The sequence below is a fragment of the Protobothrops mucrosquamatus genome, unplaced genomic scaffold (assembly GCF_001527695.2).
Source record: "Protobothrops mucrosquamatus isolate PMUCROS unplaced genomic scaffold, P.Mucros_1.0 scaffold_234, whole genome shotgun sequence".
Classification (NCBI taxonomy): domain Eukaryota; kingdom Metazoa; phylum Chordata; class Lepidosauria; order Squamata; family Viperidae; genus Protobothrops; species Protobothrops mucrosquamatus.
The window spans coordinates 504276-530775 of NW_015386310.1; the positions used below are offsets into that span (position 1 = coordinate 504276).

Below are 26500 nucleotides of genomic sequence, written 5' to 3' on the forward strand. Positions count from 1 at the left end.
AACAGATACAAGGTAAGCCAAGTAACAAATTAACCATCCCGCATTTGAAGGGGGAAAAAATAAAAGAATGCGACCTTATAGAAATACACTGGACTATAATTTCATCGATAAATCTAAAACAAAAATATTGTGAATCTATTTACAAAAATTCATAACAGCAGACTCATATTCAATATAGTGAGTGATGAAAGAACCCTAACACTAGCTCTGGAGTGACAGGCATATCTGTTTCATCTCCAGTAAATACAGCTTTGTTATTTTTTATCATAATGTAAATACCACTCCCAAGTTAAATATATAAAAGATCAGAAAGAATTTGGCATAAAGATAAATGAAACCGTTGCCAGAAGAGATTCATTTGGGACAATATAGATAGACTAATACAAATGGAGGAAATTGTGGGTCTGATCAATGCAGAGTCCCATAAATGTTAACAAAAGAGCTTCTGATAATCACAATATATGAAATTTGTCAAAAGAATTATTTCCCCAAATCATGAAGAGAATTATTGATTGCAATCCTCAAAGCTCAAAGGACAATTCTTTATAAAAATAGAAGTAGAGCTTTTAATAGAAGTGGATAATAGTATACAAATATTCTACATCAGGTATACAGTAGCATGGAAGATAGTTTAAACTTTTCTCATGCCTTGCATTATTACTATCCATTTTTTTTTCTGTATCCTGATTTTGATATAAAGAAAGAAAAAGGAGCACCCAGTTAATGGAAGGAAGATTTATTTTACTTGTTGAGCTTCTGCAGAGATAAAAATTCTAGCAGAAAATTCCGGTTTTGTGATTAAAATGATATAATAAAAATAGTCCTCAATTCACTAGTGGTCATTTAATGACCATTCCAAGTTACAGTGGCCTTGGAAATGATGCTTTACAGTCTGTACAGCATTCTGGCCTTCAAAAAAATGTCACAACATGTCTTCCTCCAGGTTCACATGATGGCATTTGGGACACTTGGCAATGGGTTCACATTTACAATTGCAGTGTCCCATGGTCATGTGACTGCAATTTGTGACTTTTTTGCCAGTTTCCAGCAAAAAAATGCCCTTTTAAGAGAATATATTTGGACTTATGACTGTGTGATTTAGTTAACAACTGCTGTAAAATCTAGTCCAGTCATGTGAGTGCCTTGACGTACGACCATCATGACTTACAGTATGATTGAAATTCCATTCCCAATTGTCGACGTAAATTAATGATTGCCTATATTACATTATTTCATTAGAGAAATGAAATAATAGCAACTGAAATTAATGGCATTAAACAGTATAATTAAACTGGGCAAGCAAGAATCCAATATTACATTATTGGGAAAAAGTACTTTTAAATATTATGTAATAAGGAATCAGGCAAAATTTTATTCATGTGCAGCATGTTTATCCATATTTTTAAAATCAAAGCAAAAACAGTAACAATGCTCAGAAGGAATATGAAAAGTTGTAGAAAATATTAAAAAATGTTCTTTTATTGAAAATGAATATAATTTACTATGTTAAGCTTATATATGTAATAGATTCATGCTTTTCCAATTAACAAATCAATAAACATTATACTATTTCTAAACAGGATATCAAGAAAAGGGATACTATTACAGATCCAGGAAATTCAGGTAAACTCAATAATTAGAATTTATCTGTTTTTCTGCTGAGGTTTGCTGATATGAATCTCTGGCAGGGTATGGTTCCTTGACACAGATTAGTTGATTACACTAACTTATAGAAAGTGGTTAGCATCTCTCTAAACTGGGTTTGTTGAAAAGGACTTACTAGATAGGTTGGAAAGGAAAAAATAAATATGACAATACCATCAAATAAAGGTAGATCCAGTTGTGTTGATTTTAGATCAGGCTTTTCAACAATTCTGCTTGGTTGCCTTGCAGAAAGTCTGGTGCATCATCAAAATTCCCCCCCCCCCAAAAAAATTCAACTGTTTGCTGACATCTAAAACTCAGAGAGTCCTTAATTTATTTCCTGAAATTGTCAATTTATAATTCAGTGAATTGTTGTATATTCAAATATGTGCTTTGAATCTTGTGGATAATTGAGATATATTCTGTAAAAGGTAAGATTGTACTAGTTTAAAATCTGTAGGTGTAGGTTTGTATATTTGTGTTTCAGTGTGCAATACTGCCATATCAACCCGAAAGTAAATAAGGCCAAAGGGAAAAAAGTAAAAACATCCAGGCTGAGACCCACATTAGAAATAAAATTATCATATACAGTACATCTATAGCCCTCCCTCAGGAGATCAAAGAGAAATGTTTAGTTAAATCAAATATTAATCTCTTTCTCATTCAATTTCAGCTGTGGAATGGCTAACCAGAACCAAACAGACAACTCAGAAATAACCCTTTTGATGATCTCCAGTAGACCTGAATATCAGAGACTTTTCTTCCTGCTTTTTCTGTCTATTTATTTGTTGACCCTTCTAGGGAATATTCTCATTGTCTTGCTTATCCGCTTAGACAACCGTCTCCTTCGGTCCCCGATGTACTTCTTCCTAAGCCACCTCTCCCTGGCTGACATCATTTTTGTTTCCACTACTGTTCCCAAAATCCTGATAAATTTGATGTCTCAGACTCAGACCATCACCTTCAATGAGTGCTTGACCCAGATGTATTTCTTTCTCGCCTCTGGTAACACAGATAATTTCCTCCTTGCCTGCATGGCTTATGACCGCTACGCGGCTGTCTGTCATCCTTTGCATTACGTCACTGTGATGAGCCACAGGTGCTGCCTATTTTTGGTTTCTGGATCCTGGATCGTTTCCGGTCTCCACTCTTTACTCTATACACTTTTGATATCACAGATTTCTTTTTGCACCTCTATGGAAATCCCCTATCTTTTCTGTGAAATCTATCCTTTCCTGGAATTCTCCTGTTCTGATACAACACTCATAAAAATCTTGGCACAGACGGAAGGGGTGGTGGATTTGCTGGGGCCTTTAGCTGCCATCATTGTCTCCTATGCGCTAATATTCTCCACAATCATAAAAATTCCCTCAACCGCTGGGAAATACAAAGCAGTTTCCACCTGTGGCTCACATCTGGCTGTGGTGATCTTGTTCTACAGCACTATCAGTTGCCTTTATTTCCAGCCTCCCTCTGCGTATTCAGCCCAAAAAGGCACTTTTATCTCTCTCTTGTATGCAGTGGTGATACCAATGCTGAATCCCTTCATCTATACACTAAGGAACCAGGAGGTAAAGTCAGCAATAGTGAGACTTCTCGGTAGGACGAGAACTTTCTTAAGGAAATAAGAACAGAGCGACATTTCCATGGTTGCTGGGGTTTTTTTGGGGGGTGGTGGTGGAAGATTCTAGGGCCATCATCATCATCTCGTATGCAGACATATTCTCTACAATTATCAACATTCCTTTCAAAACCTAGGAAGCCCATGGTGTAAACTTCCCAGAGCAATAGCCTTATTAATTTTTCTTGCAGCAAAATCATCTAAAAATATAGAAGGACACCTCAAAAATAAACAAACTCATCTGTGATTTGGGATGCAAACTTTGTGCTTGTTTTATAGGACAGGACTCCAAAGTTTTGGCATTAGAGACCCGCATCCCATGAGCTATTCAGACTACTTGTCAAATATCTCTAGGGCTTTCAATATAAAACCTCTACTGCAATTCTTTCTGCTCGTTGCTGGAGTCTTGAGAGATTCAACCAAGTCAGATCCGTCTGGCTTTCTTCTATTTTAGCCAGTGTTTTGATCCACTATTGAAGATCATCACACCCGGGAGAAAAACTAAGAGCATCTGGATAGAGGTAGGCAGGAGTAGAATTGCTATCTTTAAAGTTTGCTGCAGTCTCTGATGTTTTGACTTGCACATAATGCTACCAATGCTATCTTACCTCTAAAGCCATATCCAGCTTGATGGAAGTAGACAGAGAAGTTGCATGTGTTTGAACCCTTTAACGTAAAGATGAGGAAAACAGGGTAGCCATCATTCTAACACAAGGATAACCTAGCATGAAAGATGAGAAGGAATAATGCTTGATTTTCTACTTTTTCTGTGTCCATGAATAAGCACGATCTGGTTTGGGGTTACCAGTTAATCCAAAATATGGCTAGTATGCATCTGGATCTGTGTAAGGATAAAAAAAATCTGTTTGATTTGCATAAATATGGAAAACAGTAGATGACTTTTTTCTCATGTTTACGGCAGGAGTTTATAATCTTTTTATAACATGGACTTCTTTGAGAAAATGGTGAATACTTTGTATCTTTTCTCAGAAAAATGTATTTAAATGTATAAAATAGCTTTCCTTTGTATGTATGTATGTGTATGTGTATTACAAAGGAAACCCTTAAATAGTTATCAAAATATTAAAAGATAATAGTTTTATTATTTATTGTTAATTTATTAAATTAATAACCATTTAATATCACTTCAAATGTATATTATATATATATATATATACACACACACACACACGCGCGCGCACACACACACATACACACACACACCTCCAAGATATCTGGGGACTCCTAGTTAGGACTATTTGGTCTAGAGGCAGACAGGTTTGTTCTGTGAGATGATTAGCCAAATACAAGGTAGAGATTAGAATTTGGTAAGATGACTTTTATGAGCTATGCCTGGGATATAGGTATTGTCAACGCTGCAAATAGTGTATATTCTTGCTTTGAAGTGTTTCATTAGTCGGAACCTGACAGGTATATCTGTGGCTCACATGAAGGCTAGTTTGGTTAGTGGTTAAAGGAACCAGGCTAAAAAACAAGAGACTGTGTATTCTGGTCCTATTTAGGCACAGAAGTCAGCTGGGTGACTTTTGCCAGTCAGCCTCTCCAGAAAGAAGACAATAGCAAAACCTTTTCAAAAAAATGTTGCCAAGAAAAAGGTATGGATTTGTCCATGGGATTGCAGGATCAAGAATGACTAAAAAGCACACACACATCAAAAAGAGACAGGTCAATACAATACACAGTTTCCTTAGCTTCTTCCCCAGTCACTGCTGTAGACCACTGAAGTATCACTGTTAGAGCCCAGATAATAGGAGACAGGACAGTAGATGATTGTCAGACTTTTATGATTTAGCATGTTATAGAAGGGAAAGGGGCATAGAAATGCCTAGAAATGCAATATAAAACTAGGACACATCTGATAGTATTATCCATAGCAAATCCATAGTGGTTTGATATTGCATTGAAAGATTATATGTGGAACATTGGATGGCTACTCCACCCTGAAGCAAGAACCAAACATTGAAATCTTGTAGCAAGCATTGATGTAAATTTAAGAATGTCCCCTTAAGAAAACTTTGGAATATATGGTGATACAAGTCAAAGAGACCATGGTGCTCTTCAGCCATCCTGTAGTCAGCAGAAGACCGTACTAGCCAGAAATGGACTGTTTTCATGGCTGATCAATATCCTGCCTCAATTGCCTTTGCAGTCCCCTGATTTCCCTCCAAATAACAAAGCCTCAAGTTCTTATATATCTTGAAGCTGCCTTTGGATGTTGTTGGAGTAACAAGGAAAACACTATTTTAGTATTGGGATGGTCAAGGAGAACCTAAGGCAGTCTAACTGGCTATCGATGAGAAAAGGACCATTATGTGGACCCAGCATGAGACAATGAAGATGTTGCATGTTTTTGCCATGGGTGGATGCAATGGGGAAAAACCTCAAGGAGTGTTTCTAAGCAGGAGCTCTCCCATCTTTTAAGGGAGGGGCAATAGGTAGCTTTTGGAAAGGAATGCCATCTTTCTATGGGCAGATTGCAATGCCTTTTAAGAGATATCCAGACAACAGTTCAGCAGGTGAAAACTCATACTCTCCCCACCACTACTAGACTTTCATCTCAAGGAAAGGTGTCTCTGTGTGGGTTTTGGCTAGTTTGTGGAGAAGGGCCTGGGGCATAAATGGCAGCCGTTAGAAAAGGGACTAGGTGATGGAAAAGATAGATTTGAGCTTAGTTCTGTGAGCAGTCCCCCACCAGAGGGTGTGATTGCAGCAGGTAAGAGTATCTGTCTGGATTCAGTTTTACAAATCTTTAGTTCATTAACAATTAAATGGAGTGCAAGAAGGCTTTCTCTACTGCTCATCCCAACCCAGGCAAGCAAAGCGCATGCAACCTATTTAAAAAAAAAAAATCCCACATGGAACTGTCCTCCCTTCACTGGCTGGCTTCTGCCTCAGATCATTGTCTGATTTGCAAGCCTAAGAAATGAAAGCAACCTAATGTTTCTGAGATGCCTCATTATGTGTATCGATGGGTCCAGATGGGAGCCAAGGGGGAAGCAGAACAAGGCGGGGAGAAATGGGAAAGGAAAGGAGTCATCTGCAGGATTTTCTGGAGTGATTGTAATGTAATGCAAGCAAACAGCATCCCCACAGGAAAAACACACCTTACCATTTGTCTTGGATGCTTGTTATTGGGTATTTGGAGACAATACCAGCATTTTCATAACTCTTACAAGTTCCACAAGTTTACGAATTCCAGAACTGCCACAAAAAAGATTTAAAATAGGAACCAGGCCCAACCAGGCTTGTGTCCATCTGGCTCACTGCTCTGTGTTTAGTTTAATTACAGGATTCAAGCAAGAGTCTTTTCCAGCTTTATCTGGAGAGTTTATGAATTAAACCTGGGATTTTCTGCACGTAAAGATCCACTGAGAGCCAACCCTTTCTGCCAGCTTTGAAACATACTAAAATAGATACACTGAGTTTCGTGGAACGGGTACATCAGATTTCATTCTTCTTTTTCATTGAGTAACCTCTGGAATCTAAAGAATATCTTCCTTGGCTAAAATGTTCAAGAAAGGAAGCTGTTCAAATCTCAAAAGAGATTCTGATCCCAATCAGAGAAAGGATGAAAGAACTTAGAATGTTCCTGATCTGTTAACAAGCACATCAAGAAATTGATAAGAACTTTGACTAGAAAGACAGCCATTTGTTTATTTTGATCCCACCTTTATTATTTTTTATAAATAATTCAAGATGGTTAAGATACATAATACTTCCTCCTCCTCCTCTGTTCCCCACAACAACATAAAGTCATACATTCATACATTCTTGTGGCTTTCTTAAACTGAGTAATACCCCTAATTTGGCCATCTTTAGATTCTGATGCTCAAGTTACATGAAAGAAATTTTGAGTCCCAGTAATGCCCGATTTCCTGCCTAAAGAAAAACAGACCTGTTGAAATTATGAACCCTTAAGGTTTATTGACTTTATTTTGATGGTGTTGGCTGAGCTTGTCTGGGCTTGGGAACTAAACTGGGTTTTGGTCTACTGTAGTCAGTACATGGATGTTAGAGAATAATACTGCTGTAGGATAGACTGGAACATTGAAAAAGATTGTCCTTGTTTGACAATATCAGGAGCCAGTCTTGAGTCAAAGATTATTAAGTTTCTATTCAGCACAAATCATAAGTCATTATGTTCAAGCAATGAACAAGGTATACAAAGGGTTAAGTATTCTTCGGTTACTCTTTTTTTTGATTTAGCAGTAGGCGTAGGGAGAATAACTCTGGATTAAATGCATTTTAGATAACAACTGAATATAATTAGGATGAACTGCACCTGGCTGGAGAGGAATTGGATTATATTGCATTAAATGTAAATTGAATAAAATCAGTTTTACATGAATCCTTGGAATTTTACCCTCAAACACACGTTCCTTGCTAAGTGTGTGCTCATTTCAAATAAAGATGGACCTATCTGAAATATTAAAAAAAACTGCATTATCTAACAACTATAAAAACATTTGGACATTAAATGTGGAAATCTCCAAATTCAGTTTGGACATTTTGCAACTGACAATTAAATTATTTTGTGAGATTTGTTTGAAAAGCTGTTCCTAGTGACTATGTTAATTTCTAATTTTATGAGGTTATTTTTCTTCAGGTCTCATGGACTGTAAGAACGGGACAGACATTAAAGAGTTTGTTCTTTTGGGCTTTTCCTACAAGCCTGAAGACAAATATTTCTTCTTCCTCCTCTTTCTGCTGATGTACACTGCTGGATTCCTGGGCAATACCATGATGATCCTCCTCATCACCTTAGAAGCGCGACTCCAAACCCCCATGTACTTCTTACTACGTAGCCTCTCAGTCATTGATCTTGGCTTCCTCACAGTCACGGTGCCCCAAATGCTAGTTCACATCATATCTACTTCCAGGACCATCCCCTTCTATTCCTGCCTGGCTCAGTTCTTCTTCTTCTACATTTTTGGCGTCACTGATCTCCTTCTCGTGAGTGTCATGGCCCTGGATCGCTGTGTAGCGATTTGTAATCCTCTTCATTATGCCTCAGTGATGAACCAAAAGGTTTGTGGGCATTTAGTGGCTGGGTGTTGTATCGTTTCTATCTTACACTCCATGCTGCATGCCGGCCTGCTCCTGCGTCTCAGTTATCGAGGGAAAAATCACCTGGCCCATTACTTTTGTGACCATCAGCCCTTGCTGCAGCTGTCCTGCTCAGTCACCCGTGTCAACGAGGCAGTCATCTTCTTTGAAGGTGTCATTATCATCCTTGGACCTTTCGTCTTCATCATCCTCACCTACATTCGTATTGTAGTAGCTATAATGAAGTTCACTTCTTCTGGGAGACGCAAAGCTTTCTCTACCTGTGGGTCTCACCTGACTATAGTGGGCCTCTTTTATGGGGCCATTATTGCTGTTTATTTCTTGCCCACCTCCAGCTATTCCTCTCAGAGAGGTTCAGTTTTTGCTCTGGTATACACAGTCATCACCCCAATGTCCAACCCTTATATCTATAGTCTCAGGAATAAAGAAGTGAAAGATGCTCTGAGAAATCTCTTGAGAAGATCCCTATTTTCTCAAAACTGACTGTGAACTTGGCTCTACCATATAGCTGCCTCCTAGCTGGCTTGAGGTGCCCATGTTGATGGAACATATTCTTGATATACAAATGACGTTGGATTTAATACTGGGCATCTCTTCGCAAACATAGTGCAGTTGAGTAATCATAAACTGTGGCCTTAATACTGGGTCCTTTTAATGAGGGGGAGATTAATAGGGTAACATATCTAGGCTTCATACTGGAAGGAATGGGAGGCACTCAGTGTGGGATTCAAATATGTGAATAACCGGTTCTCTGTGTGGATGCTGCTTCCAGAAGTCCATTCTGGGCCTGGGCAACAAAAAAATAGCTACCAGTTCTGCCACATTGGTGCGAACCGACTGAATACCACCACTGGAGGCACTGTGTTATAGTAATTTGCCTCTTTCCTCAGAGGTTGATTTCAATTAGTTGATGAGAGGGAGACATCACTTTCACAGCCCTTCACTTGTAGGGTGCCTTAGAGCTTGACACTCTCCCCCAATCCTGTTTAACATCTACAGAAAATTCTCAGTGAGGTTGTCAGTACAAAGTTTGGTATCAGTATTCTCATGATACCTAGCTTTAAATCTCAACCCCAGGCTTCACAGGTGAAGCTGTTGACGTACTGACCCAGTGTCTGGAGGTTGTGTAGAATTGGATATGGTGCAACAGACTTTGGCTCTATCTGGATAAGACTGAGTGACTATGGCAGCTTGGTCCATCAGGTCAACAATGTTTCATCGTTGGACTTGGATGGGATAGTACATTCCATTTAAGACCAGTGTACAATATGGGGGTCCTTCTAGACTCATAGATAATGCTTGAAGTGCAGGGGCAGCTGTGGTTACTGTGGAAGGACCTGTGCACAAGTTCATCTTGTGTGTCAGTTTCATCCTTCCCAACTGGGAAGCCCTTCAGCAGTTACTCATGCACCAGTCTGCTCACAACTGGATTTTTGCAATGCATGGTATGTAGGTTCTGCCCTTAAAAACCATCTAGGAGCAACAACTGGTACAAAATGGTGTAGCTTGAACAATAATGGGCAATTCTCAGTACAGGTAGTCCTTGTTTAATGATTATTCATTCAGCACTTATCTGAGTATTTAGTAGCAATAGCAGTAGCAATAGCACTTCACATGACATCACAGTTTATGACCGTGTCCCTTAACAGAGGAAATTTTGATCCCAATTGTCATCGCTAATCAAGAACTATCTGTATGACCAAGTGTCATTACTGCTACATGAACTGCATTGGTTGCCAGTCAGTTTCTGGGGGGCAATGCAAGGTGCTCATCATTATCCATAAAGCTATGTATGGCACAGAGCAGAGGTCCCCAACCTTTTGGGCACCAGGGACTGGTTCTGTGGAGAGAGGTTTTCCCACGGACCGAAGGGTGTGTGGTTTTGTGTGCTGCCTGCATCCTGCAGATGAAGCTTTGCTTATTTGTGCAGACCAGTTGCTGGCATGCTGCGGCCCGGTACTGGTCCACGGGCCGGGGGTTGAGGACCCCTGGCATAGAGCCTGCATATCTGAGAGACTATTTTTGCTCACCTGATACATTCCAGCAGAATGGGTACGCTCGAGGTCCTCTCTGTTAAACATTGTCCTCTTAAGAAACCAAGGAAGTAGCCCTCTCTGTCACAGCCCTTGCCTCTGTAATTGCATCCCACTGACATATGAACGGCACCCTCTCTCCTGCAGTTCCCAGGGTAGAGAGGTAACTCTGTCTTGGGGTTAATATGTTTGTGAGTCCCTGGCATGTTATTGTTATGGTGGTTTCACCCAGACTCTCTGTGCTGTCATATGTTTTTAACTATTTTTTATTGTCTTTGTATTTTGTAAGCCAGCTCTATTAAAGGGGGCAACTATAACTAATTTAAATGAATGAATGAATGAATAAATAAAATATTTCACATGGAAGTAGTCTTGAATTTAATACCTTGCATTGAGCTCCTCCTAATCATTTAAATATTCAATAAAGAATATCCTTGATTAAATTTGTGCACTTGTCCATCTGTTTGTGTCAGTGTTTTTTTTATAACTATTTCATTTTAATTGCTTCAATCACTTTGACCACACCTACTTATACATGATGGTTTTAGTTGGCAGGAGCAACTTTGGAAGTTTTGCCCCACGTGGGTAAAATAATGTGCAGTCCTTGGCATCCTGGGAGTTCTGTGTTTTTGACCTTGATTTTGCAAAATGAAAAAAAAATATAAAAAAATATATAAAAAAAGAGAAAAATGCAGAAACTGAGAGCACATTCCAGCCAATGTAAACACTACCCAAGTTACAAATATATTAAGTTCTTTTAAATCCTGCTATTGCAATAGCTCATATTAAAAAATACTTGCTAAATTGCTGAATTGTGCTTATTTTGTCAAATCCTAGTCACTGATTTCAATGATTTTCCTACATTCTCTTTCCCAGGAAAAATGTTTCAAAAGCCATGCAGTCCCTTAAACTGTAACAGACGTAATGTAAATGTTCATATGCCATCTCTCTCCCTCCCTCCCCCCCTCTCTCTCTCTCCTCTTTTCTATCATCTATCTCTCTATCATCTCTATAAAATTTAAGGATTCCCCCATCTCATTCTCAAAGTTCTGCTATATTCATATTTTTCAAAATGCCAACCCTCCATTAAGAGAATTAGATCCATCTTAATACATCTTAAAATTGTTTCCAAGAATGTTTCTCTATCTGGTCTTCTCTGCTAAGGCACCATATGGATCTGTCCTAGAAACATATTAGTCTTCTAGATGAAGAACTCAAGTTTTGGCAGCAACTGAGGTATCATAGTTAGCTCTAGTTTAAAGAGCCTGTCAGAACTGAAAAAAGGTGCTTAACTTCTTTAGAATTTAGTTTTAGTAAACTCGCCAATCTTCATGGAAACCTCTGCATTGCTGTGTCTTTCTTTGGCCTCCAAACACTTTCTTATTTATCCCCAGAGAGTTTTTCTCTCAAAGCTCACCCTCCTTCCTCCAATTTCTGGAGTGCATGCTACTTGTGCTAGAGGTTGGCACTTGCTTTTCTGCATTTTAACTCCTGGTTTTAATAACAAACCATTCTCTGTGGTCTCCAGATGGCCACCACTCACAGGATATGAATGTCTGCTGCCTTGCTTAGTTGCTTATGAAATATCCCTGGTGGCTTCTGTAGCTGATCCTTAAATGAGATCCTGCTGGCTTCTCGTTGGAAGCTGCAGACTTTGAAACAAAACAATCCTGGTTGACTATCTTTAATGTTCAGTTGGGCTGGAGGTCTGGTTCTTTGCCAAAAAATCAGTTTGGTGCCAGATCAAGAGTAATCTGTTGATACAGGTAAGTAAGAGACTGATTCATTGACAACACACCTTTTTAGTGTTGCTGTAACTGTTGTCATTTCACTCGGATACAGAATCTGCCACAGTTTCTAGTAGATAGAGGCAACTCTGAAATAAATGGGCTGAGGAAGCAATTGAATTGTTCACCCAGAGCAAAGCAAGGCATGAAATCCCATGACAACTATGTGAGATTTGGCACTGAGTACTGACATCTGTGTTGCTCAGTAGAACAGGCACAGGTTTTCTCATCCTGGTGCCTTTTAGAGATGTTGAGCTGTAATTTTCATTATTTTGCCATTCCAAACAATTGGAGATGACAAAATCCAGAACAAGTAGATAGCTTATTTGATATCTCAGACCCTTCCCAAATCTAGCTGTTTATGTTCCATTACATCTCGCAACATTTGAATTAGCAATGAGCAGGCAATGTGGAAGTCGTATTTCAATAGATACTGAGAGCTTCAAATTAGAGTATGGTTGGCTTAGAATATTGCTTTTCTGAACAGACTTCAGACTTCCAGTAATGACTGGGAGCATCTCCTGATTGTTTTAATTTCTCCATCTTTTAGACACCTTTCTTGAACCCTTTTCTTCACCCATCCCTAGTCCTCTATTGTTCTATTCTCATTCACTGTCTTTCAGTAGATTCATCTTCTTTCTGGGAAGCATAACAGAGTGAATATTAGATGTGAACCAAGAGATTACAGGTTCTCATACTCATGACACGCTGAGGTACTAACTTTTAGTGTAAACATCTCACAGGGTTTATGCCACTCAAATAAGAACAAGAAAACAAGAATTAATTAGTGTTACTACTTTGAGCCTCTTGGAAAAATATGGGATATAAGTGTGATGAACACGGAATAATAGCAATCCCGTCATTCTTCCTCTTCTCATTCAGCCCCTCTCCTTTTCTTTGTCTAGCATTTTCTCTTGGGAGCAGAAATAAACATAAGACAAAACTTCCTAGAGCAAAATTACTAAATCTAGTTCTTTGTCAGGGTCAGTATGAGAGAGTGGGCACTGGGGAGCAATATACATAGACGTATGGAGACTATACTGACCATGTACAGAGTGAATTCCGTACAGTAACCTCAGTAGTTATTTCATAATGAGTGAGAATGAGTCCTTTTGGGGCAGAAGGGTAGAAAATGCATATTCTATAATGGCAGAGAGTTACATTCCTTCCCCAGCATGAGAGGGTTCAGTCTCTTCTTGAAAACCTCCAGTGTTGGGGCGTTCACAACTTCCGGAGGCAGATTGCTCTACTGCTTAATTGTTCTGTCAGGAAATTCTGCCTTAGTTCTAAGTTGGATCTCTCCTTGAACTAAAGTGGAATTTCCTTAATCAGTGGAACAACCTGCCTCCAAAAGTTGTGGGTGGTCCAACACTGGAGGCTTTCAAGAAGAGATTGGACAACCATCTGTCTGAAATGGAATAGGGTCTCCTGCTTGAGCAAGGGGTTGGACTAGAAGACCTCCAAGATCCTTTCTAACTCTGTTATTCTATTATTCTTTTTTTCTTTCCCCATCCAGATTGAGCATTTGTCATGCAAAAAAATCTGCATGAGCATGAAATACCTGTTTGTTTTGCCAGAGAAATTATGCTTTTGTGTTAAAAAGTATATGCTGTGATTGTTCTGGGTTGGGAAAATGCAATATTCTGTCTTTACCTCTCCCCACCACCCCAAAGATAGATTACCCTCAGATTTGAGAAAGCAAAGGATGGTAACACATATGTTTCAAATGATGGTGCGATAAAATAGATTATTGTCCTGAAAAAAACTATCTTCTGAAATGTAGTGCATATGAGTTCAGATCTCTGCAAACACATTTTGTGCTTGATGTTGCCACACAAGTAATGTCTTGTTATATTGAGATGAACAAACCAGAATGTCTGGTTATATTGAGATGAACATTTTGTTATTTCTGTTCATCATCTTGGTTTGCAACAGAAATCTATGCTGCTTTTTTTTTTAAAAAAAACCTCTTTGCAAAATCTCTGTGGAAAGTAAAAGGCACATTTCTGCCTCTGGACTAGTGAGACCAGATTTCCAAAAGTTAAAAACTAATGCATTTCTATACATTCACATATTCTTCCATATTAACCCATGACTCAGTTTCTGAAGCATCCACAGCTGCCATTTAAAAAAGAAGGGAAGAATGGAAAGAAAGAAAGAAATGAAGAGTTTCTGTGCAATGAAGCATCATCCAATAATACCAATGTTTTCATGTTCCCCATTACTTAAATATTGTGTTCAATATTATTTCCAGCTCAAAGGAGAGAAGGATAGCTAACAACCAGTAGACCCCTCTGTCTATCAGCTGGGAAACAGAGAAGAAGTAAATCTTTTGTTTCTCTGTCACCCCTCCCACTAGAAAGTATCCCTCAGTTGAGGAATGAAAGATAACTCAGGTGTTGTCAGAAGAACCTGATTATTTGATGTTATTTCTACATTTATTTATTTCTATGCTGCCGCTGCTGTTCTAGCTCAGCTAGAGGAATATTGGCCAATAGGCCAACTCTTCTCTCATAAAACAAGTGGGAGCAGCATCAGCTTCCTATCTCCACCCCACCCCACCCCAGTCTTCTTTCACATGCTTCTCCCAATCAACAGTTCGGTCTTTCCCTAGCCAGCCTGTGTATTTGGCTGGTTTTAAACCTTTGGAACAAAAAACTAAATTCTACCTTATTGTCCTTCACGTGTCTCAGATCTTCAGAATGACTATACAAAAATAGTACCAGCACATTTGGTCCATGAGGAAAAAAATCTACCAACTCTGGCTGCTGGGAAAAAAATAATCAGAGAGAGAACAGATAAACCAGAAAGAAACAAGCACATAATATACAGACACATGTAGACAAAAAGAGAACATTGCAATTTGTCTTTTATTAATAAATTTGTTCCTGGTTATAATAAATAGTGGGAATATGAAGGAAAGGCTGGATGACTCACTGTTTTAATAAACATTAGAAGAAACTAAGCTAACATTTAAAAATAGTACATAGATTTACAAAATGAAATGATACAGAGTAAAAAGACAGGAAAAGGCTCTAGAAATTTATATAATAAAAAAACCAATAAGACTAAAAAAAATTATCACACCGTTGAAGGTCGTCCTCCAAGGACTTTTGTTGAAAAAAAGACCAACTGTCTTTGCAAATGTTGAAAAACAAATATTGATAACCTGGGACTGCAGAGTTTGTTGAATCCCAACAAAATGTGTAAAAACATTAAATGCTGAAATATCTGAATTGAAATTTGACACTCTATAACAGACAGTCTTTCAATCATTCAAGGAGCTTTTTGCTTGTGAAAAATCAATATTACTTTCTAATTTTAACTGACTTTCCATGCAGGTCTCATGGATTGTGAGAACGGGACAGATATTGAAGATTTTGTTCTTCTGGACTTTTCTTCTGAGTCTAAAGACCGGTTCCTCTTCTTCTTCCTCTTATTGCTCATGTACAGTGCTGGACTTCTGGGCAATGTTGTAATGTTCCTTCTCATCACCTTGGATGCGCGACTCCAGACCCCCATGTATTTCCTGCTCCGTTGCCTTTCAGTCATTGATGTTGGCTTCATCTCAGTCACAATGCCACAGATGCTGGTTTGCATGATAACTGGTTCCAGAACCATCCCCTTCTATTCCTGCCTGGCTCAGTTCTTCTTCCTCTATGTATTTGGTGTCACTGATCTCCTTCTCGTGAGTGTCATGGCCCTGGATCGCTATGTAGCCATTTGTAATCCTCTCCACTATGCCTCAGTGATGAACCAGAAGGTTTGTGGGCATTTAGTGGCTGGGTGTTGTATCGTTTCTACTTTACACTCCATGCTGCATGCCGGCCTGCTCCTGCGTCTCAGTTATAGAGGGAAAAATCACTTGGCCCATTACTTTTGTGATCATCAACCCTTGCTGCAGCTGTCCTGCTCAGACACCAGTGTCAATGAGGCAGTCATCTTCTTTGAAGGTGGAATCATCACCTTTGGGCCTTTAGTTTTCATCATCCTCACCTACATTCACATAGTGGCAACTATAATGAAATTCACTTCTTCGCGGAAACGCAAAGCTTTTTCTACCTGTGGGTCTCATCTCACTTTGGTGGTTCTTTTTTATGGGGCCATCATTGCTGTCTATTTCTCACCCACCTCAAAGTATTCTTCACAGCGAGGGTCAGTTTTTGCTCTGGTGTACACTGTCATCACCCCAATGTCCAACCCTTATATCTACAGTCTCAGGAATAAAGAAGTGAAGGGGGCTGTGAGGAATCTCTTGGGAAAGGGATCCTTGTTTCCTCCAAACTGAAATCTTAATGAAATCTTGGCTCTGCCATAGAGCTGCCATCCAGCTGGTTTAAAGTGAGAATAGGGGGAGAGCTGCCCATGCTGATGGAACATATTCTTCCCATACAGATAGTCCCAGATTTCATACCTGGCCTTTCTTGGCAACCACAATGTAATTGAGGAATCATAAAGTGTGAGCTTAATACTGGACCCTTTTAAATGGGGTAATAGGATAACTTGCCCCAGGCTTCACTCATGAATGGATGCTCACCTGAAATATAAATATTTGAAACAATGAAACAATCAAATGACAACTGATTGTTTAATATTTGGAAGGAGATAGCCTTTTCTGAATTTCACAAAGAGCCTCAGTTAATAATTTTGAGGGTTGGCTGTTTCAAGAACATCATGAATTTACTTCTTTGGCAGAAGATGATCCAACCTTGCATTAGGTTCTCCTCCTAAAAGCATGTCCTAAAACGATCTGGCTAACCATTCAGATCCTGCCATGTTGGTGTATTTGGGGATGATTGAAAAAAAACCCTCCTCCCTAACTTGAAGTTCTTGATATTGTTTACTCAAAACTATGTTTTCCTCAGTTAAAAAGCTAATGGAGAGAACCTGGCACACAAACTGGGAAAGAGTATGCTTAGACAGAAACTGCTTTCATTTGGGACAAAATAGTCATATTTCTAAGACTAAGACTGTTCCCTTTGGCCTTGAACACAGCTTCTGACAGAAAGCAGATTCCTTTCCTTTCCCTTCCCTTCCCTTCCCTTTTCTCAAGTGACTATTTCAAGAAAATAGTCTAAAAGTGGTTTCCAAGTAAAAATGAAGCTAGACAAAGTCATATCTTTAATCAAAGCAGTCAATTTTGCCATCTCTGTCATCTCCATAAACTTCACCATCCACTATTGCCTTCTTGAGTCTTTCCATCTCTGTGCATAGAGAAATATTGTTGCTGTCTGTTCCTTATAAGAATAAAGCTCCATGGTTGTTTTTTTCCAGTTTGTTTGTCCATCAAACTTAGGAGAAAAACCTCTGGTTTCAGTTGTATGCTTACTTTGAGAATTCTCTAAATTAAAATACACATCTGATCCAAATATTTCTTAGCTTTCTTCTGTGTCCACCAAAGATGATGAAAAGTACCTTCAAGTTGATTACCTTTCCAACATGTGCTTGCAAAACCCTTACACAGTTTTGAGGATTTATCAGGTGTTAAGTACCAATGATACAACAGCTCTCTTTCAAGTTATAAATTATAATTCAGTATAAATTTCAATCCTTTACTCTTCATATCCTCATATTCTCCCATTGGTCAAACATTATATTGTGTCCAAAGTTTTGTAGAAAACACTACTTTTTGAAGGAGAAAAGAAAAAAGGGTCCAAGGCTGCCTTTGAAGAGGGTTAAAAATGGATTGAGAATGACATTATATATTCCTATCCTTGAGAAACAGTGATAGCCGCCCTGAGTCCGGTAAGGAGAAGGGCGGGATACAAATCAAATAAATAAATAAATAAATATGTTTCTCCGTCCCGGAAGCAGGATATGTGGATGAGCCATTATGTATAATAATATAAAAGCACTTCAGAAAGGGGTCTCTGATATGCTTCACAATGTCACAGAACCAGTGCTGATCCACAGCCTCATTTGGTAATTTGATATTTCAACTGAGCTGAATGAACTAAACTTAATTAAGTGAAAACACAACAAGCAGGGCCATGGCCTAGAGGTGAAGACACTGGCCTCCCACTTGGAAGGTTGAGAGTTCAATCCTAGGCAGTGGCAGATATTTCTCTCCTAGGGTGCAAAGAGAAAATAACTGCTGTGAATTCTGTGTAGGCCTCAGGAAGGGCATCCAGTGAGTAAACGCTTAGCTCCACTCAGTTGCCCCAACTCCTCCCTGAAACAACGGATTAAAGAGTTGTAAAAAGAAAAAAAAAATCAAGTGAAAATATAAAACACCAAACCTGTGAATATAATCAAGATCAAATGATATATGAAAAACTAAATAAATCAAGCTAACATAAAATGAAATGTATTTAAAAATAACAAAATTTAGTTCTCTACAATACAGGTTTAATTTTATAAAAATTTTATAAAAATTCTGACAGCTCAATATTTAAATATCAAATTGAAACTTGAATACAATGTTTTCTTTGTGTCTTAAGAATCAGTCTGAAGGCTTGAGAAGTGACACAGTTCAACATGCTAACATTTAGAGTCTAGTACAGGGGTAGGCAACCTTGGCTCTTTTATGACTCGTGGACTTCAACTCCCAGAATTCCTGAGCCAGCATTCTGGGAGTTGAAGTCCACGAGTCATAAAAGAGCCAAGGTTGCCTACCCCTGGTCTAGTACATGTGCATCTTTCCAAGAATACATAACCATCTTTTCAGTAGTCCCAAAGGTGCTTTTTCAAGAGGCGACTGGACTTACTTGTTTTTCTTTGAAGACGTTTCGCTTCTCATCCAAGAAGCTTCTTCAGCTCTTGAACTGAAGAAAGAGCTGAAGAAGCCTCTTGGATGAGAAGCAAAACCTCTTCAAAGCAAAACAAAGAAAATCCAGTCGCCTCTTGAAAAAGCACCTTTGGGACAACCATGATCTGGATGACTAAGAATCTCCATAGGCATCTTTTCAGCAACAGTTCAAGCACTACAGAAAGTCCTCAACCTATGACCACAATGGATCCTAGAATTTCGGTTGCTAAACAAGACCATTGTTAAGTGAGTTGCACCTGATTTTATGACCATTTTTGCCACAGTCCAGTTGTTAAGGGAATCACATGGTTGTTAAGCAAATTAGGGTTCTCCCATTGACTTTTCTTATCGTGAGCCAGCTGGGAAGGTCACCAATGGCAATCACATGACCCCCCTCCAGGGCACTTCAACCATAGGAAATACATGCTGGTTGCCAACCCCCAACACCCCCCCCCAATTTTGATTATGTGACAGTGGGGATGCTGTGACTGTTGTGAGGACCGGTTATAAGTCACTTTTTTCAATGCCGTTACGATGTTGAACCATCACTAAATGAATAGCTGTACATCGAGGATTTCCTGTATATATGCAAAATAAACAGGTTCCAAATTTTAGGGATACACTATAAAAACACATCAATATCTTTGAACCTTAGCTTCCTCACAGGAATCTGAGTCACCATGATAACAATATGCAACAAATAAGAAGCAACTGATTAAGATAACCAAAGCATGTGTACTGGTATCCCTTGAAAATTACTGCATCTTCAAAACATCCACTGTGGAGTCCAATAAAGCCCCCAAAGATTCATTGTTGTCTTTAGATAACGAGAAACATATTTTTTAAGATCTGGGCCAGAAGAATTAGGAATAGGAGTGGTCTTGGGTCCTTGAGGACCTCCACACTTTGGCAGTCACTATCCCAGCTCCTTTGTTCCTCATCCCTCTGTCCAGCAAGAGAGGGCAAGATAGGTTCGTGCTGCTACTCCCTTTTCAAGACCTTGTTTTAGCTTTTGAGTATTTTGGTATATCGGTTGCAGTCATAACCCATAGTTTGAAAAAGTTAACATTTCACCGTACTGAATCTTTTTGCCTATTGGTTGAGGTAAAGGCAGCTTCTCTTCCCATTTGTATTTTGGGGAAATTCCTTTCACAGGGGAAAAAGCTATGTTCTCTGGAATTCAAAAGCACTAATCCACTGTGTAAAGGAGACAAGTTCTTAAAAGCTTATTGAGACCACTTGATTTGTTCTAAAGTATCTAAAACGTTAGGCCACTTCATGAGAGGAAATACTAACATAATGTACAAAGTTGCTTGCACCTAACCATAGCCCAAGCATGCCCTGGCAACATCCTTTTTCTGCCGTGTTATTTATTTATTCATTTAAAACATTTTTATAGCCATCCATCTTATATCAATTTCTGGGCAGTTGCCACCCAGCAATTAAAATGCCATTCATATTAAAACAACATAATATCTAAATACTAAGTTCAACACTAAAACTCTTGTGGTGATGACCTTTAACTTGGTGAAAGGATGCACCACAGATAAACCATTTTTGAACCAAAGTATTTCAAATGTGCTAACTTACAGAATGTTTCCAAAATCCAGGATTCATGACTCCCAAGGAAATGAAATTTGGGGAAGTTGTGGCTGCCTCAGTGCTACTGGCTGCTGCTGCACTGATGGGATGCTGCTGTGGTCATACGATCTTCACTTTCAATGTTCCGTGACAGTTTCCCAGCCAGTTTTGCAATTATTTATTTTTTTATTTATTTATTATATTTATACCCCGCCCTTCTCCCGGAAGACTCAGGGCGGCTTACAGCCAGTTTAAAAACAACTAATACAATATAATACAAAATTTAAGAAAATGATTAAAAATAAATATTTAAATAGGCCGCTTCTACTAAATTTTAGTTAAAACCAATTTACTGTAATGCTCTATACATGGGGCTCCCCATGAGGAGCATCCGGAGGCTTCAACTGGTCCAGAATGCGGCCGCGCGGGCGGTATTGGGAGCGACGCGTCGCTCCCATGTAACGCCGCTGCTGCGCGAGCTGCACTGGCTGCCAGTGGCCTTCCGGGTACGCTTTAAGGTGTTACTTACCACCTTTAAAGCGCTCCATGGCATAGGACCTGGATACCTCCGAGACCGCCTTCTGCCACAGACTCCCTCCCACAGACCGGTACGCTCCCACAGAGCGGGCCTCCTCAGGGTGCCGTCGGCCAAGCAATGTCGGCTGGCGACCCCCAGGGGGAGGGCCTTCTCTGTGGGTGCCCCCACCCTCTGGAACGAGCTACCNCGGGACTGACCTAGGGTGAATTTTAAATAGGGATAATTTTTAATGATTTTTAATAAGAGACACAGCTACAAATATTTGGTTTTTAATTGGCTTTTATTGGGGAAATGTGCTATGTTGTTTTAATATGCTGTGAGCCGCCCTGAGTCCCGTGGGGAGAAGGGCGGCATATAAGTCAATGTATTAAATTAAATTAAATTAATTAAATTAAAATACCCCTAGGCCAGTCCTGCCCGCTGAAACAACCAAGTCCTTTGCACCCTCCCCCAACTAGCAGCAGCCACTCACCTGCCTGCTGGAAAGAGAAAGCAAGATGGATGGATGGATGGATGGATGGATGGATGGATGGATGGATGGGTGGGTGGGTGGAAGGAAGGAAGGAAGGAAGGAAGGAAGATAGATTTCCAATGCTCCATGTCAGAATCCTATAACATAACTCAATGGGGAAGGCAGCAGGAAGTTGGAAGTCACTCCTGTTCCTAGTGCTTTTTTGCCTACCTTTGGTCATTCTGTTTCTCTGTTTAGGTAAGGAAATATCTCTAAAACAATGACCCAACAAGGCACAGGTTGTATTATATATTACAACTATAAACATTATTTATTTATCTGTAAAATTTATTACTGCCCATCTTGCCACACACGAACTCTGGGCAGGTTACATTAAACAGCTGGCACCAAGATTAAGCATCCACATGCCAACCTATGGTTAAATCCTCTCGGCCACCTCACCCTCACGATTTCCCTCATTTCATTCCCTGCCCATGAATGAAAGAAACTGAAGCTGACATTAGCTGTACAGTTAAAGAAATATCATCCACTTTATCCTGACACCATTCAAGGCCAGTCTCAAAGAATGTAAAATCTGTTATTTTGGAGGGACATCAGATGATTGGCAGTGACTGAGGATAGAAGCAGGAGAGAAATTAGCAGAGAGCACAGCAAATCTATTTCTTTCTCTTTTTTTTGCTGAATCATGAATAGGTAGATAGCCCTGTAATGTGATAGTGGGGAGAGCCTAAGCGATTGTTTGAAAGGACCAACCTCAGTGTCTTTCCACTCTGGTGAAAGGACAAACAAAATGAGTTTACAATGGAACATCAATAGGAAGAGGGAGACTCATTGTCCAAGATAGAGAACTCTACAGTTTAGATCAGTGTTTTTCAATCTGTGGTCCACGGACCTCTGGGCAGCCACAATATTGTCACAGGGGGTTCACAAAGGCTTGAAGAAATATTATGATTTAAATCTTGAGTTAAGTCAAGGGGGCCCATGGCCCTGGTCCTTGGCCACAAAAGGTATTTAAAGGGGATCCATGGTGAAGAAAAGATTGAGAACCACTGATTTTAGGTCAAACCTGGGTAGTCCTCTCACTTCTTCCCACTGACTGAACCTCAAAAAGTCAGTGCATTGCACTTTTCCTGTCTTTCCTTGTCTCTTCCTATTTGTTTTGTTGTTGTTATTGCCCAACTCCCACATGAAGCATATGATTTTGATTCAGCTTGTTCATTTCACCAGTCTCTCAAAGCTTCTGCGCCCACTATAAATGAGGCCACAGCCTTGCAGGTACACAAGGGAGATGGAAAAATGAACTGAGCAATGGAAAGAGGTCATACCATGGCAACATGGCTGCCTTTGCCATACCAACAGGATCATGTCTTCTGTCCCTGGTGAAAAATGGATCAGTAAGGGCAGTCCACTCTTGCTAATCACATCACTAAGCCTCTCATGGGAGGAAGTGGCATTTATTTTGAGACTCCCTGAGAACTTAGTGGTGATAACTGATACATTTCTTATGGTTTAACATTCAGCACAATACATTGCAGGAAAAGGACTCATTACATTCCCAATTTCCTGCACAAAGTTCTGCGAAAGGCTCCTTTGACATCATCATTCCGCAGGCTATATATAANTTGTGTTAAAAAGTATATGCTGTGATTGTTCTGGGTTGGGAAAATGCAATATTCTGTCTTTACCTCTCCCCACCACCCCAAAGATAGATTACCCTCAGATTTGAGAAAGCAAAGGATGGTAACACATATGTTTCAAATGATGGTGCGATAAAATAGATTATTGTCCTGAAAAAAACTATCTTCTGAAATGTAGTGCATACGAGTTCAGATCTCTGCAAACACATTTTGTGCTTGATGTTGCCACACAAGTAATGTCTTGTTATATTGAGATGAACAAACCAGAATGTCTGGTTATATTGAGATGAACATTTTGTTATTTCTGTTCATCATCTTGGTTTGCAACAGAAATCTATGCTGCTTTTTTTTAAAAAAAACCTCTTTGCAAAATCTCTGTGGAAAGTAAAAGGCACATTTCTGCCTCTGGACTAGTGAGACCAGATTTCCAAAAGTTAAAAACTAATGCATTTCTATACATTCATATATTCTTCCATATTAATCCATGACTCAGTTTCTGAAGCATCCACAGCCGCCATTTAAAAAAGAAGGGAAGAATGGAAAGAAAGAAAGAAATGAAGAGTTTCTGTGCAATGAAGCATCATCCAATAATACCAATGTTTTCATGTTCCCCATTACTTAAATATTGTGTTCAATATTATTTCCAGTTCAAAGGAGAGAAGGATAGCTAACAACCAGTAGACCCCTCTGTCTATCAGCTGGGAAACAGAGAAGAAGTAAATCTTTTGTTTCTCTGTCACCCCTCCCACTAGAAAGTATCCCTCAGTTGAGGAATGAAAGATAACTCAGGTGTTGTCAGAAGAACCTGATTATTTGATGTTATTTCTACATTTATTTCTTTCTATGCTGCCGCTGCTGTTCTAGCTCAGCTAGAAGAATATTGGCCAATAGGCCAACTCTTCTCTCATAAAACAAGTGGGAGCAGCATCAGCTTCCTATCCCCACCCCACCCCACCCCAGTCTTCTTTCACATGCTTCTCCCAATCCACAGTTCGGTCTTTCCCTAGCCAGCCTGTGTATTTGGCTGGTTTTTAACCTTTGGAACAAAAAACTAAATTCTACCTTATTGTCCTTCACGTGTCTCAGATCTTCAGAATGACTATACAAAAATAGTACCAGCACATTTGGTCCATGAGGAGAAAAATCTAGCAACTCTGGCTGCTGGGGAAAAAAAATCAGAGAGAGAACAGATAAACCAGAAAGAAACAAGCACATAATATACAGACACACGTAGACAAAAAGAGAACATTGCAATTTGTCTTTTATTAATAAATTTGTTCCTGGTTATAATAAATAGTGGGAATATGAAGGAAAGGCTGAATGACTCACTGTTTTAATAAACATTACAAGAAACTAAGCTAACATTTAAAAATAGTACATAGATTTACAAAATGAAATGATACAGAGTAAAAAGACAGGAAAAGGCTCTAGAAATTTATATAATAAAAAAAACAATAAGACTAAAAAAAATTATCACACCGTTGAAGGTCATCCTCCAAGGACTTTTGTTGAAAAAAAGACCAACTGTCTTTGCAAATGTTGAAAAACAAATATTGATAACCCGGGGCTGTAGATTTTGTTGAATCCCAACAAAATGTGTAAAAACATTAAATGCTGAAATATCTGAATTGAAATTTGACACTCTATAACAGACAGTCTTTCAATCATTCAAGGAGCTTTTTGCTTGTGAAAAATCAATATTACTTTCTAATTTTAACTGACTTTCCATGCAGGTCTCATGGATTGTGAGAACGGGACAGATATTGAAGATTTTGTTCTTCTGGACTTTTCTTCTGAGTCTAAAGACCGGTTCCTCTTCTTCTTCCTCTTATTGCTCATGTACAGTGCTGGACTTCTGGGCAATGTTATAATGTTCCTTCTCATCACCTTGGATGCGCGACTCCAGACCCCCATGTATTTCCTGCTCCGTTGCCTTTCAGTCATTGATGTTGGCTTCATCTCAGTCACAATGCCACAGATGCTGGTTTGCATGATAACTGGTTCCAGAACCATCCCCTTCTATTCCTGCCTGGCTCAGTTCTTCTTCCTCTATGTATTTGGTGTCACTGATCTCCTTCTCGTGAGTGTCATGGCCCTGGATCGCTATGTAGCCATTTGTAATCCTCTCCACTATGCCTCAGTGATGAACCAGAAGGTTTGTGGGCATTTAGTGGCTGGGTGTTGTATCATTTCTACTTTACACTCCATGCTGCATGCCGGCCTGCTCCTGCGTCTCAGTTATAGAGGGAAAAATCACTTGGCCCATTACTTTTGTGATCATCAACCCTTGCTGCAGCTGTCCTGCTCAGACACCAGTGTCAATGAGGCAGTCATCTTTTTTGAAGGTGGAATCATCACCTTTGGGCCTTTAGTTTTCATCATCCTCACCTACATTCACATAGTGGCAACTATAATGAAATTCACTTCTTCGCGGAAACGCAAAGCTTTTTCTACCTGTGGGTCTCATCTCACTTTGGTGGTTCTTTTTTATGGGGCCATCATTGCTGTCTATTTCTCACCCACCTCAAAGTATTCTTCACAGCGAGGGTCAGTTTTTGCTCTGGTGTACACTGTCATCACCCCAATGTCCAACCCTTATATCTACAGTCTCAGGAATAAAGAAGTGAAGGGGGCTGTGAGGAATCTCTTGGGAAAGGGATCCTTGTTTCCTCCAAACTGAAATCTTAGTGAAATCTTGGCTCTGCCATAGAGCTGCCATCCAGCTGGTTTGAAGTGAGAATAGGGTGAGAGCTGCCCATGCTGATGGAACATATTCTTCGCATACAAATAGTCTCAGATTTCATACCTGGCCTCTCTTGGCAACCACAATGTAGTTGAGGAATCATAAAGTGTGAGCTTAATACTGGACCCTTTTAAATGGGGTAATAGGATAACTTGCCCCAGGCTTCACTCATGAATGGATGCTCACCTGAAATATAAATATTTGAAACAATGAAACAATCAAATGACAACTGATTGTTTAATATTTGGAAGGAGCTAGCCTTTTCTGAATTTCACAAAGGGCCTCAGTTAATAATTTTGAGGGTTGGCTGTTTCAAGAACATCATGAATTTACTTCTTTGGCAGAAGATGATCCAACCTTGCATTAGGTTCTCCTCCTAAAAGCATGTCCTAAAACGATCTGGCTAACCATTCAGAACCTGCCATGTTGGTGTATTTGGGGATGATTGAAAAAAAAACCCTCCTCCCTAACTTGAAGTTCTTGATATTATTTACTCAAAACTATGTTTTCCTCAGTTAAAAAGCTAATGGAGAGAACCTGGCACACAAACTGGGAAAGAGTATGCTTAGAGAGAAACTGCTTTCATTTGGGACAAAATAGTCATATCT

At 39.4% G+C, this 26500-nt stretch overlaps 4 protein-coding genes across 4 annotated transcripts; all 4 read left to right on the top strand.

The window, feature by feature from the left end:
• The first annotated feature begins 2324 nt into the window (after positions 1-2324).
• Positions 2325-3272, top strand: LOC107300186 (olfactory receptor 1F1-like). The gene has a single exon (XM_015829529.1). The coding sequence runs from the start codon at positions 2325-2327 to the stop codon at positions 3270-3272; it is 948 nt and encodes a 315-aa protein (XP_015685015.1).
• Positions 3273-7149: 3877 nt separating this feature from the next.
• Positions 7150-8836, top strand: LOC107300318 (olfactory receptor 1B1-like). The gene is made up of 2 exons (XM_015829655.2): positions 7150-7183; positions 7920-8836. The coding sequence occupies exons 1-2, from the start codon at positions 7150-7152 to the stop codon at positions 8834-8836; spliced, it is 951 nt and encodes a 316-aa protein (XP_015685141.2).
• A 6782-nt stretch (positions 8837-15618) lies between these two features.
• On the top strand, positions 15619-16461 carry LOC107300195 (olfactory receptor 1B1-like). Its single transcript, XM_015829537.2, has one exon. It carries the CDS (start codon positions 15619-15621, stop codon positions 16459-16461), a length of 843 nt encoding a protein of 280 aa, XP_015685023.2.
• An 8426-nt stretch (positions 16462-24887) lies between these two features.
• Positions 24888-25829, top strand: LOC107300206 (olfactory receptor 1B1-like). The gene has a single exon (XM_015829547.1). It carries the CDS (start codon positions 24888-24890, stop codon positions 25827-25829), a length of 942 nt encoding a protein of 313 aa, XP_015685033.1.
• The last annotated feature ends 671 nt before the right edge of the window (positions 25830-26500 follow it).